Here is a 12,942-nt window from a genome sequence, read left to right on the forward strand (position 1 = left end):
TTCTTCCCACCGTGCCGGCAAGGGCAGGAACACCAGGGAAGGCTTTCCCATCATCTTTGCCAGCCAAGCCCCCTCCCATGTGCCCATGGGTCAACCTGCTTCCCAGGTCGAGCACAACGTATGTGCGGCAATTGGATAATTAAAAATTAAGCAAGCACTTCTGCATTGCAGTCCAAATTATGTAACGCCGCTCTTCGATTTCAGCACCCATCAGCTTTAACGCGATCACACAGCAGCAGGGCCCTGCCGGTGTTTACCTGCCTGTCTTTTCAGGCAGGGCTCACAACCTTGGTAGGGAAAAGGAAACACCAATGTCACAACCATGAGCAAAAAGATCCCTTGCAGTCACATGAAAAAGAGAAAAGGAGGAAAATCTAGTGATTTTCTTGGTCCAGTGCCAAAATCTCAGACGTCCATAAAAAAGGGATGGAGCTGGGATGCTCCTACCCAGCCAAGTGCTGAGGGTTGCCCCGGTCAGGACAGCATCCCTGTGACCAGGGTGGGGATGGTTCTGAGCAAGGGGTGGCTGCCTCTTGCTCCTCTTGTGCCAAAGGAAAGCAGCATCCCATTTTAGCAAATAAGCAGCATTTCTGTAAGAAAACAAAATTAAATCAAGGCAAGGAATGAGCTGGATTTTCGTTATCTCGAAAGCGTAACTGCAAACTCCTGCATTTATGGCCAGATCTTTGCTTTAACCCTGCAGGCTCTGGCTGCTGCCAAGACCAGGGCTCAGTGAGCCAGTCTGCCACCTCCTCCCTTCCTTGGGCAGAAACCCACTGAACACACAGCCATGGCCCCTGCAGTGCTATTCCCAGGACACAGGTGCTGCCACCCGCTGCAAAACCAGTAGTTAGTGCCTGCTGCAATCAGCACCAAAGGGCACTTCATTGGGCTCCATGCATGGCAGCTTCAAGAAGTCACCAGGGATGCTGTGGCTCACACCCACGGCGAGCGGCTCCACCAGCACTCTCCACCACTGTTCCCAATACCCCTTAGCTTTCGTGTGGTCCCTCCAGTTATTTACTATCTCCTGCCATTGCATCTCTCTTCCCACTCCATGGTCCTTCTTTTCCTGTCTCCCTCCCACCACCTCGATGCTTTCCTGGTGCTGGCACGGCTGTGTTTCAAATTCATGGTGCCTTCTGCCCCACAGCACGTGAAAAGCCCTTCTTCCCCAGCGCTGAGCTTTAATTACAGGGAGGCCGGCTCCAGCTCGGGCTGATCACCCCACCATCATCCCATGGGGCGATGTGCACCACGTCCATCCTGGCGACCTCCACATCACTCATTCAGCCCCCAGCCCCGGTAACCGTGGGTACCCCTTCACCCCAGTTTCTACCAGTAGGTGTGGGGGGACTGTGGGGGGATGCTCAGGGCTGGCAGCTTGAGGCTGAGTCCTCCAGCTGTTAGCCAGCAATGTGTCTTATTCAACAAGCAAGAAAAAGGGGAAAATGACAATAAAAAGCTGTGGAAGCCAGCCCAGGTCCAAGGTTGACTGAGCAGGCTCGATGCACTCCCCTCCCCAGCTCACAGGCATTTCCACCATCTCCTGAGGGGGCTGTGCTCTTTCTCCTGCCCACCAGGTCAGAGCTCGCCAGCAGCATGGCACACACAGGTAGAGAGCGGCTCCTGCTGAAAAGCCAATAAAATTGGTTTGATTTTTGCCTGGAAGGATGTTGTGGATGCCTGGGCACACATCCCAGCCCAGCTAAAGCTGTGTGCCATGGCATGAGCTGGGACAAGACCCCTGCACCTCCCCACTCATGGGGCAGCAGAGACATTTGTAATTCCCCCAAATTCCCAGGCCACGTGTGCCACATCTCCAGAGACCAACTCCCTGCTTTGTCCCTTTTGCCAGCAAGACAGCCACGGCAGTGTGTCAGCTCTTCAGTCCCACCGCTGCTCCTCTCCAGAGCCCTCCCAAAGCGGTGACAGCCAGAGCCCAGCTATTCCTGGCTGAGCAATAGAGGAAAGCTTGGGGAGATGCAGCTCTGGGATGGGAAAACAGTTCCACACCGGCACAACTGCCAGCAGGAAAGCAGCGGCCAGAGGAGCCCAGGGCCAGCCCGGGGCAGTGGGAGGCATGGCGGGCTCTCCAGTCCAAACTTGTTGTTTGCAGGAGAGTTCCCAGTGGCTATGGACACTGGGGACATCATTAGGGGAGAAGGCAGGCTGACAGCACTGCAGCAATTTAAAGTGTGCACTCAGCCAGACTTAGCACCCCCAGGACCCTGTGGCCACAGCTGCGGAGTTGACCCTGGCGAGAGAATTAGGGAGCACAGTGTCTCCTCTCCCAGGCATCTCCCCTTCCCCACTGAAGCCAGCCAGCTCCACCACTCCCCACAGAGGCCCCCCTGCCATGACGCTGCCCTTCTCAGCAGGAGAAAGGGCACTACCCTCCAGATGCCACACACTTAAAGACAAACCACCCTGTCCTGCCCTGAGCCACCTGTCCCCGAGCTGGAGATGTGCCCTGTAGTCGTTTCCCATATCCTCACTCCTCCTGCCGTGCCATGAACCCTTTGCTTGCACTAAAGCTCCCCCCAAACCCTCCACCTACAAAGCTGGAAAGATTTTAAGCCTTAAGCCACCTCTTCTGAAAAAACACCCTGCTGCATCCTCCGTGTTGGAGGATCACCGTTATGGAAGGGCATTTGGCAGCTGTGGGGCAGCGGCACTGGGAAGCACCGGGAGCCCACCAGCCCAGGCAGCTGGTTCCCAGCGCTGTGCCCTCCCTCTCTTGCTCCCCTTGGGATGCTCAAATTAATTGCCTTGTCTCCCGGAGCTTTTAGCTGGAACAAATAAAAGAAAAGGGGGGGTGTGCCAAAACCCATAATAAGGTCTACAGTTCCTCTGAGCTACAAGGGCTGCTTTAAATTTCGGGGGTTTTTCTTTTTTTTTTTTTTTTTTTTTTTTATTTGAAGGAGGTTTCCATGGTAACTGTCTCCCATCATACAAGAGCCTGTGCCCGGGATATTTCAGGATTGCTAATATCTGCTTTCCCAAGCAGCCACCGTGTTGTGACAGTGACATCGTGGCCGGGATTTTTGGCAGGGGAGGAGGGTAGGGGTGCAGGAGAGAGGAAAAGAGGTGCCACTTCCAAAAAAACACGTTCAGCGTCCTGCCTGTACCTGGTTTCCCCTGCCCATCAGGCAGATCTCCACACCAGAGGGCTCTGGCAACCAAGCCATGGTTTTGCTTGGACCGCAGACCCAATTTGGGGAGCGCTCCCAAGGCAACACAGCCCTTTCCAGGCTGAGCAGAAGCGATGTGTCCAAGCAAGGGCACAGGCAGGGTCTCCTTAACATCTCCTGCTTCCTTCTCCGACTTCTTTCCTCCACCAGGTTAGTTTTCAGCTGGATCAGCTCCCTGCGGGAGCAAAGCCAGCTCTCTGCATTCCCCATAGCTGCTTGCTCTGCTACGCTCGTTAGTCATCCTAATTACTGAAATGCCTCAGAGCTGGCCAGGAAAGGGACTGTGTCTCCTCTTGCACTGGGGCTGCAGATGCCAAATTTCTGTGACTGATGTGCCACCACCAGCTAGAGGGTCCCTCAAGGATCCTTTAGCCCTACTTCAATTATAAATGGTGAAAAAAGCCCCTGCCTGCTCCTCAGCAGATCTCAGGCTCTGCAGACAGGACACAGTGGAGGCGATGGGCTCAGTCCTCTGTCCAAACCCAACACTAGCAAACAAGACCTCACAACAGAGCAAAGCACGGGGTCAGCTTAGATCACATCCCAAACCAGACCACCAAGAGCCCAGCGCCTCTGCTGTGGTGTAAGCATCCATCCCTAGCATCCCCCCGCTGCAGGGCAGCAAAACAAGATCAGAAATACCAGCATGGCCCATGAGAAGGGAGGAAGCTCTCCCTCCTCCGGGTGCTTTCTCAGCGTTAAGCCATAGCAGGGCAGCCAGAACCTGGCAATCAAAAGATCTTCCCTCATCCAGACAAATCCCCCAGCCTTCGGAGCGCTATTGCTTGGGGTGAGCCACCGGCCACAGCCAGGCTGGCTGCAGAGAACCCAGAGCCTGGCAATTTGCAAGCAAAAGGACAACCAGTCTTAAATGACAGAGCCGTCACCATCCAGACACTGCCTTAATCCTGCCAGGCTAAAATTCCTTTATTTGAAGGACTGCTCTGCAGCAAGACTCCAAAAGAGTCAATTTCAGAGCCTCCGTTTAGCTAGCTAAGCAACCATTAAAAAAATAAGATAGAATATAAAATAAAACAGTAAGAAATGAGATGCAGCCCAGAAGCAAATGCTGCCGGCATGAGAAGAGAAGGGCAGAGGTAAAAAATAGCGGCGTCACTGAGGCGCACGGCTGCCCGAGGCTCCCCTTCACCCCTGGGACCACAGCCAATTCCGGGGGGTAAAACATGCTGCAAAGCTTTGAGGGTCTTTGAGGAGCACCCGTGTAGGCAGCCCGTCCCCCAAAACTGTGACAAGTCTTAGGGTGGGAACACGAATGAGCCTGAGCACCCCTGCTTGGATGCTGTCTGAGAAATTAAGGCTGCGAGTGATTAAAGGGAGCCGGGAGCATCGCTCTGCACATCCAGCCAAAACAGGGGGCCAGGCCCCCTGCAGCCCCCTTGGCCGAGGGCTGGTCCTCCGCCTGCCCTGCCGGGCACTGCCAGACCCCAGTACCCACCACGGATACACCAAGCAGCCCCACGGCCCGCTCCCCCCTGCTGCTTTCTGGGTCAGCGAGATCCCCTCCCAGTCCCGCTGCCGCTGGAGCCAGCTGGATGCATGGTTGCTGTGGCAACCGGTTCCCAGAGACAAAATCCCTATTTCTTATTTTTTTTCCTTGGTTAAGGAAAAAATATACAAGAGGCCTTCTACATCCGCTGTGCCACCGAAACCTCCGCTCCCAGTAAGACAGCGGGTTGGTGATGGGCACGGCGTGGGGGCAAGGTGTCCATAAGGATGGGGACATGCACCCTGTGCCTCCCTCCTGAGCACCAGTTACCTCCTGTTCAGCTGAGGGGCACTTTGTCCACTTCCCTGCAACATTTTCCAGCCTGGCTGCTGGGTTGTAAGGGCTGTCCCTGCTCATAGCTGGGGCTGGTGCTGGGCTCCGTTGCCTGGAGGATGGGGTGTGACCAGGCATGGGAGCACGTTCAGTGCTTCCGTGGCTCTGAGCAGGTCACCTCATCCACTCTGGCCTCATCCTTCAGCTGGAAAAGGGTTGTGGAGAGGTCCAGATTACATTGCAAGGCCAAGAGTAAGGGCAGGAACAAGGTCCCACCAGTGGTTTGTACCCAAACCCAATTAGATGAGCCTGTCCTGTCCCACCAGGTGCTCCAGGATGTATGGAGGGATGCAGGTCCCTCCACTTTGCTGGAAGCTCCTTAAGCCCCTGGGCCTTGGTGGCAAGAATCTCACACAGCAGATGGGGCAGCCAGCAGCACCCTGGATGCTACAGACAATGTCCCACCACCAGCAGCAACCACTCCAGGAGGATGTAGGAAGAAGGTGTCTCTCCTGGGTTTGCAGTAGATGTAAACCCCAAGCATCCATCTCAAATTCACCCCGCGGCAACGGGAACCGGGTTTAGGACCCTGGCCAGGCGATCAGCTTCTGGCAGCAGAGGGGAACGAAGCACATCCCACTGGCAGGGTGGGTTTTGCCAAGGGGCAGGAGGGCTGCCAAGACAGGGTGTTTTGGGGTCCATTCCACACCACAGGTCCTGGCGTGGGTGAGCTGGGAACCCCCTGGTAAAACCTTGGCTGCCCTCCAAGCCACCCATCGGGGAGGTGCCAGCGGCCTCCCCCTCGTCCAGGCACACGGGAGCATAGATCATACCGCCGGGTTTCAGTGCATGTGACAGTGTCCAGGATCAAAGCCAAGTTCAATTAATGGCTCACAATCTTATTAGAGAAATTATTTCAGGATCTTGAGTAAAAGTCCGATATATCCACTCCATTCCATTAGTCAGGCTCATTTAGTAATTCAATCAATCTAAGCAAGGCAATTGAGCTCCTCTGGTATAATTTAACTTGGTTATTCTCTAGGTACTTAAGAATTTCTTAATATTTGCTCCATTATTTTGCCATTACACCTATTTCCAGGTGCAAGGTTCACACTGGAGCGATGCTGTGGGTCCCACAGTGGGACGAGCCCCACCGTAGCCATCTGCCACGCTGTCCTGGTCTCACGAGATGGTGAAGTGTGACAGGGAAGGGGGGCTCTGCCAGTGATCCTGGGGTATCACTGAGTCAAGCTGGGGACTGGCTCCACAACACCCCAAGAACCACTTTCCCACCACGGAAAGGCGAGACCAAAGAGCCGCCCTGCACGCCACCAGCACCCAGACCCAGATGAGAGGAGCGAAGCCAAGCAATCCCCAACCAAAACCCAACGGGACGTTCTTCTCACTTGACATGAAAGTGGGAGCAGAAAAAAACAAACAAAAAAAAGGGATAATGCAACCCTGCAGCCCCTTGGCTCCTGCTTCCCTCCTCCAGGGTCATTTAGGAGTTGGGGGTGAGGGCAGACGGGGAGGGGGACACCACCTCCCACAGTCCACGGCAGCGGGGAGACATGTGGGATGAGGATGAGAGCCGACAGGTGTCACATCTCACCGCCTCCCCGTGCAGCCTGGAAGGAGAGCTGGGGCGGGCAGGCGTGCCGGTGGCCCGTCACCCTGATTAGTGGCAGCCCACATCCCCGTGGTGGCCTGTCTCACATTCCCCCCCTCCCCAGTGCAATCCCATTAGTAACCCAGGGAAGTCATGGCCAGAGCATCCACCAGCAGAGCCAAGAGCTTAGCTGAGATTTAACAAAAAAAAACTGATTAGATATTTCGGGGAGATATTCAAGAGCAGTTGAATATGCCCAGCTCACCGGTGCCTTTGAAAAATCTCACCCCTCTAAAAAATTAGAATTGATTTTGTATTTAAAAAGGAATCTATTTAATTTAAAAGTAAGATAATTTGAAATCATGACAGCTTGTATTAAGGCCTGAGTTTATGATAATCTATTAAAGTCATTGAAGTTAAGAACCTTCTCCCATCCTCTGCTGCCAAGGCTCCCGTGAGGGCGATGGGGAGCGGGGGGAGTTGGGGGGAGAGGGGCTGTGCTGCCCCCGTTTCATGGCACGGCAGCTGGGCTGGAACCCAGTGAGGCAGAAAAAGTTCCTTCGGCTCCTCCACACTCAGGAAAAAAAAAAAAAACAAACCAAAAAAAAACCCAAAAAACAGGACACAGAAAACCATCCAGTATTTCAAGATCTTGAATCATCTGGCACCCAGAAAGCAAGGGTTCAACCCATCGGCTCCGCTTTCTCATTCCTCAGGTCGATTTTTACATGCAAAAAGGTATTTCAGGACTTCACTTTTTAAATATCTAGTGCATTACAGAAGAGGCAAAGGAGTCAAAGACACTGTCTTTTGCGCGTTTTTTAATTGCATCGCAAATCTCTGCCAAGCCCGAGGGGCCGTGGGAAGCCAGGATGCTAATAAATACCCTGCTCACCAGTTTATAACCTGCGAAGGATGAGGCCCAAAAAAATTAGCAGCCCGCAGGAGTGTGAATCCAGTTAATGACATATCAAATGCAGCTGGATGCTGCCGAGCCAAGCAGCAAGGAAGAAGGGGGTGTGAAGGTTAGTGGACAGGGAATATTGAGCTGCTAATTAGCATTTCTTAATGGCCACCGACTAGCGAGACTCAGCCTCCCTTCAGGAAAAAGTACAGCTAGTGCAACAAACACAAAACAAGATGAAAGGCAACCATTTCAAATGGAGGTTTCCTTGATTTAAAGCAGGATGAAAATGGGTGGTTTTAAATGCAGGCAGCCCGGCGCGCAGCAGCGAGCAGCCTCATCCTGGCTCCCATGCCCTCGCCGCTTCCCAAAAATTCAGGAGGTGGGGGAAAAAAAAAAAAACAAACCACAGCAAAATAGGGGGATGGTGTCAGAGTCCCTTTGAAGACAGGCACATAAAACAATGTGGGGTTTTATGGACACAAGCATGAAAAGCGACGCACGTGGGGACCGCGTGCGAGCCGCTCCGGAGCAAACGCAGACAGCAAGGCAGCACGTGCACAAGGAGGTGGCCAGCACAATTAAAACATGCTCCGTTCATTAGCAAAGGGAGCTACGAAGCAGCTGAAAGGATGCCCAAGCGCCTCCCCCCCTCCTTAAACCAGGGGTAACAATCTGCTTCTGGAGGCACACGGGAACGTTTGGGAGGGCTGAGCACTGCACAGCTGCCTCTGGCACCGGGACGGCTGTGGGGTAGGGGGGGGATATGAGACCCCAAAACGGTGCATGGAAAGCGAGCAGTAAGCAATGCCTCACCCTCTTGGGTAAAGACAAATATAAAGCTAAAGCTGCGGGGCAGCGGATCAAGGCAAGCCAAAGCAAGCGCATCCCCCCAAGGCCCCAGCAGAGTCACAGCTCATCGCTACCCGCAGCAGGGAGAAGCAAACGCGTGAAGGGGAAGGACAGCAGTCCTCCTGCGTGACTTTCCCCCCACAGACCCCCAGGTCAGGCAGGACAGCCCCCGCCTCTCCATCATCCCCACTGGCACAGGCAAACCCCAGCAGAGGGGTCCTTCGAAGTCCCTGCCACACTACCCACCAGCAACGAGGAGATGCCCACAACCTCCATGCTCATCAAGTTGATTATGTCATCAGGGGTCAGGAGTGACGGCTGGTTTTGGGGTGCCCAGTGCAACACACGCCCCTGGCACTTTATTTTTAGCAAGCACCGTACGTGGCTCTCCAAAGACCCCAGCACATCTCTAGCTGGGGGAAAAAGCTTTGACCCACGTGCCCGTCAATGGGATGCCCAGCTTGGCCACCATGGCAGGGAGGTGCCAGCCAGGCAGGAGAGACCACTCATGCCAGTCTCCCTCAATGCTGGCCGAGCTTGAAAGCACTTGAATTATTTGCAGTGGTTTTGAGGGGGGCAGCCAGGGCTGGTGGGGGTGACACACAGCCACCCTTGGGCTCCCCTATCTGACCTTTTCCCAGCGGTGCCCCTTCCCCTGCCACGGTCTCAGCCTGCCACAGCCAGCTCCCTGCATGCTCCTATCCTCTTTGCGGGGAAACTGAGGCACGGTGCAACCTTGAGAGAATTGCTTGAGAGCCCGTGTGTCAGAGCCAAGGTGCCACTGCCAGGAGTAGCTGTGCAGCATCGCCTGCCCTTCATGGTGCCCCCAGCCCAAACCCAGGCCCCTGGGCAGCCCTGGGGTCTGGGCCAAGCCCCTGCCAACCAGCAAGGCAGCTCCCCTCCTCTCGGGAACCCCTTCCTGGCACATAGGCCCTGGATCTGAAAACCATCACAAGCAGAAGGAACAGCTGCCCAGCTCCCCCAGGTTGAGACACTGAACCGGGCTCAGAGGCACAGATGTGGGTGTGCAGATTATTCACCGCTCTGACACATTATTATTTGTTTGAACTCAACAAGGTGGGCACAGTTAATGGGTCTGGGGTTTGCCAGGGATGGTGCAATCAGCACCGCGTGAAGCCAGGTTCCTGGAAGAATGCTCAAATGCACCCTCCAACCCACGCACCAGAGCTTGTGGAAATGCAAACAGCTGCTGACACTGGTTCCATGCATCGACCCAGCATGGCCACATCCCCACCAAGTATGCAGTGCCAGCAGTGATGCACTCTGGTTCCTCGGGCTGGGGGCTCTCCAGCTCCAGAGGATGCGGCCCCTGAGTTGAGTTGCCAAGTCTGAGTCTTGCAAGCCCTCTATGCACTTCAGGGCTTCTGCCATGCAAAAGCAGTGCCCAGGCTAATAATAATAACAATAATAATAATAACAATAATAATAATAATAATGATGATAATAATATGACCCACAAATGGCAAAGCAGCACAATAACAACAATAATAATATGCACACATGGCAAAGTGGCCATGCCAGCTTCAAAGCCAGCCCTTACCTTGCAGGAGGGAGGGAGATATATCACAGCATTTCCAAGGAGTCATAAAGTCAAAACCCTGGCACACAGGGGGGCTGTAAGGTGTCCCCTCCTGCCAACCCAGCCCCAGCATCCTGGGTGGGGAGACATGTACTGGGACCACCTCTGTGCCTCCAAAGCCCAAACCCCTGCATGCTGGGGCCTGCACACCCACAGGCTCCCGGGGACTGACGTCCCAGGTGGCAATGCCCAGGAGAGCCCAGCCACCACAGGGACATCTGGGTCTGCTGACATGGGGCCAGCTGTCCTGTTAGTTGTCTGATGGCAGGTCAAGCAGAAGGAGGCGAAAGCAAACCCCTGCCTGGCATCATCAGTGCAAGCCCTGGGTGCAGTGGGGGCTTTCCTGCACTGCCCAGCACACGGCACATCGTGGATTTGAAAAACCCTCGGGGAAACCCCCACAGTACCAGCCAGGGGTCATGCCCAGGGACCCCCCGCCCAACCAAAGCCATACATTCCCACCCAGATGCTCCCCACTGGCAGCATCCCAGGGCCCACTGGGGTCTGACTCCCTGGGAGAGGGTCCAAGCAGGAGGCAAGGGACAAGTGGCCAGGTGGCTTTTGGGGCATCAAGGTGGCATGGGGCTGGCAGCCATGCCTGCGCGTCCCCCTGCATCCGCAGCGCTGCCGCCCCGTTGCCACAGCAACGCTCTCCGGCCTCTGCTGCAGCATCCCGCAGCACAGGGCTTGGACCAGGACACAAGAAACAGCACAGCCAGCTGCCCCCCTTCCTGCACAGCCCCCCAGCCTCAAGCAAACCATCACCGGGTGTCCCCACATACCCCTCCCCCCGCCCCACAGCATCAACAGCCCCCTGCCTGCCTCTGCCTTTCCCACCGGAGAAGGGGGATGGCCAGGCAGCAGTGAGCACTGCCCCCAGCCCACGCAGCACCCAGGGCCAGGGGCTTTTTTGCATGTGGGCTGGGGGCATTTTTGTGCACAGAGGAGTCCAGGGGCCACGGAGGCAATGAAACACTAGGGAAAAGACCCAGGCGGGGGCCACCGCTATGCTCTGCCCACACACAAGGGTGGCACAGAGGGGGCGATGCCACACAAAGCAATGTGCCAGCGCCTCATTTTTGGGCCAACATCCAGACAAGGGTGGCATTTCAGGGCACCCAATGTGCCGCCAGAGCAGTGACGGGTGGGCAGAGCTTGCAGGGGGTGTGCACTGCCACTGCAGGGCTGCCAGGAAAGCAACGGTGGCATTTGCGCGGGGCAGGGGGTTACATGCGGGCGGTGGTAGGAAAAGGGTGTTCTGCACCGATGCTACTGAAAATTAGAAATCTTGGTGACTTGTCCCAGGTGGCCAGGAGGGAAGCGGGTCCCCGTGCACAAGCAGCAGAGGCCTTGCTTTGACCCCAGCGTAAAGAACGGGGCAAATTGTCAGAGGGTTTTGGTGGAAGACAACTGCAGAAACCCATCGGAGGTGGGCAGGGGAGCCTGGCGCGGCAGGCGAAGCACCGAGGCCTGGCTAGAGCCGGTGGCTAGAGCCGGTGGGAGCCACCCCAGCCGTGTGCAGGCCAAAGCCTCGGACCCGGGGAGCGGGAGCGCCGGAGGCAGCAGCACAGGCGGGGTGGGAAGTGCTGGGCAACGGCGTATTTTTCCAGCTGGCTGCGGGAAAGGTGACTCTGCTCCTCTGCTCGGGGGCAGACAAAGCAGAAAGCCTCACCTCCAGGCTGGCGGCAGACCAGGGGCCTCCTGCCAGCACTGGGGACAACCCCCTCGGATGACAGCCCCGGCGGGGTGCACCGAGCACCCCAGGCCTGCAGCATCCCCCCGGCCCCCGCCCGGTGCCGAAGCGCTGCAGCGGAGCCAAGCGCCGCCGGGCAGCCGCAGGGGACCCGCACGCCGGTGCCGCAGGGAGGAGCCCGGCAGCCGGGGATGCTCGGGGCCCGCTGCCGGCGGGGGGGAACGGGGGGGGACACACCGGCCGCCGCCCGCAGGCTCACCCAGCACGAAGTAAGGCAGCTCCGTATTCTCCAGATCATCCACCACCACCATCTCGCCGGGGAAATCGTTGCGTACGGAGAAGAGCAGCTTGGGCTCGGCGGCCGAGGGGCCGTGCATGATGCTGAGGTCGTTCTCCCGCAGGAAGGGCAGCGCCGACACCGTGATGCTCTTCAGCTTACACTCCAGCTCCTTGGCCGCCGCCTCCGCCGCCGCCTCGGCGGGGCCGCTGCCCGCTGCCAGGCAGCAGCCGGCGAGCAGCGAGCAGAGCCCGGCCAAAGCCATCTTGGAGCCCCGCGCCGCGCTCCCAGCGCCGGCCGGCCGGGCGGGCGGCGGCGGCGAGGGGCGGGGACGCGGGCCCGGCGCCTCCCCGTGCGGCTCGGCACGGCACGGCACGGCTCGGCAAGCTCGGCACGGCGCGGCACGGCGCGGCACGGCACGGCTCGGTTTCCCCGGCCCCGCGCCTCCTCGTGCAGCTCGGCACGGCACGGCATGGCTTGGCACGGCACGGTTTCCCCAGCCCCGCGCCTCCGCTTGCCCCGTTTTTCCCCGCACCCCTTGGAAACCCGGGAGGGCTGCGGGGGCGGAGGGGTGCCGGTGCTGCCCGGCCCAGCCCAGCCCGGCTACCTTTGCCCCCTTCTGCACTGAGGTTAATTTACAGGTACCCGCCCCCTGGAGAAATCACAGGCCGCCAAAGTCCCGGACCTCCAGAATCCCAGGATAAGTCATGGACCTCCAAAGTCTCAGACATCCAAACTCCCAGGAGAAGTCACAGACCTCCAAAATCCCAGCAGAAGTCATGGGCTGCCAAGTCCCAGACATCCAAAATCCCAGGAGAAGTCATGGACCTCCGAAGTCTCAGACATCCCAAATGCCAGAAGACCTGGGCCTCCAAATTTTTGGACATCCAAACTCCCAGGAGAAGTCACAGACATTCAAAATCCCAGACCTCCAAAATCCCAGCAGAAGCCACAGGTCCCAAAGCCCTAGGAGAAGTGTCAGACCTCCAAAATCCTAGGAGAAATCACATACCTCCAAAATCCCCACAGAAGT

General features: G+C 56.8%; 1 protein-coding gene across 4 annotated transcripts in view; it reads right to left on the bottom strand.

The window, feature by feature from the left end:
* The window catches only part of ASTN1 (astrotactin 1), a 56,972-nt gene extending 44,753 nt beyond the window's left edge, over positions 1-12,219 (bottom strand). For all 4 annotated transcript variants that reach the window (XR_005830234.1, XR_005830233.1, XM_040611256.1 and 1 more), the window contains exon 1: positions 11,892-12,219. Coding sequence is in view for 2 of the 4 variants with exons in the window: in XM_040611256.1 (XP_040467190.1) it covers positions 11,892-12,174 (283 nt within the window). In the remaining 2 variants the exon portion in view is untranslated. The remainder of the gene's footprint in view (positions 1-11,891) is intronic.
* Positions 12,220-12,942: the final 723 nt, after the last annotated feature.

The sequence above is a fragment of the Falco naumanni genome, chromosome 11, assembly GCF_017639655.2.
Source record: "Falco naumanni isolate bFalNau1 chromosome 11, bFalNau1.pat, whole genome shotgun sequence".
Lineage (NCBI taxonomy): Eukaryota > Metazoa > Chordata > Aves > Falconiformes > Falconidae > Falco > Falco naumanni.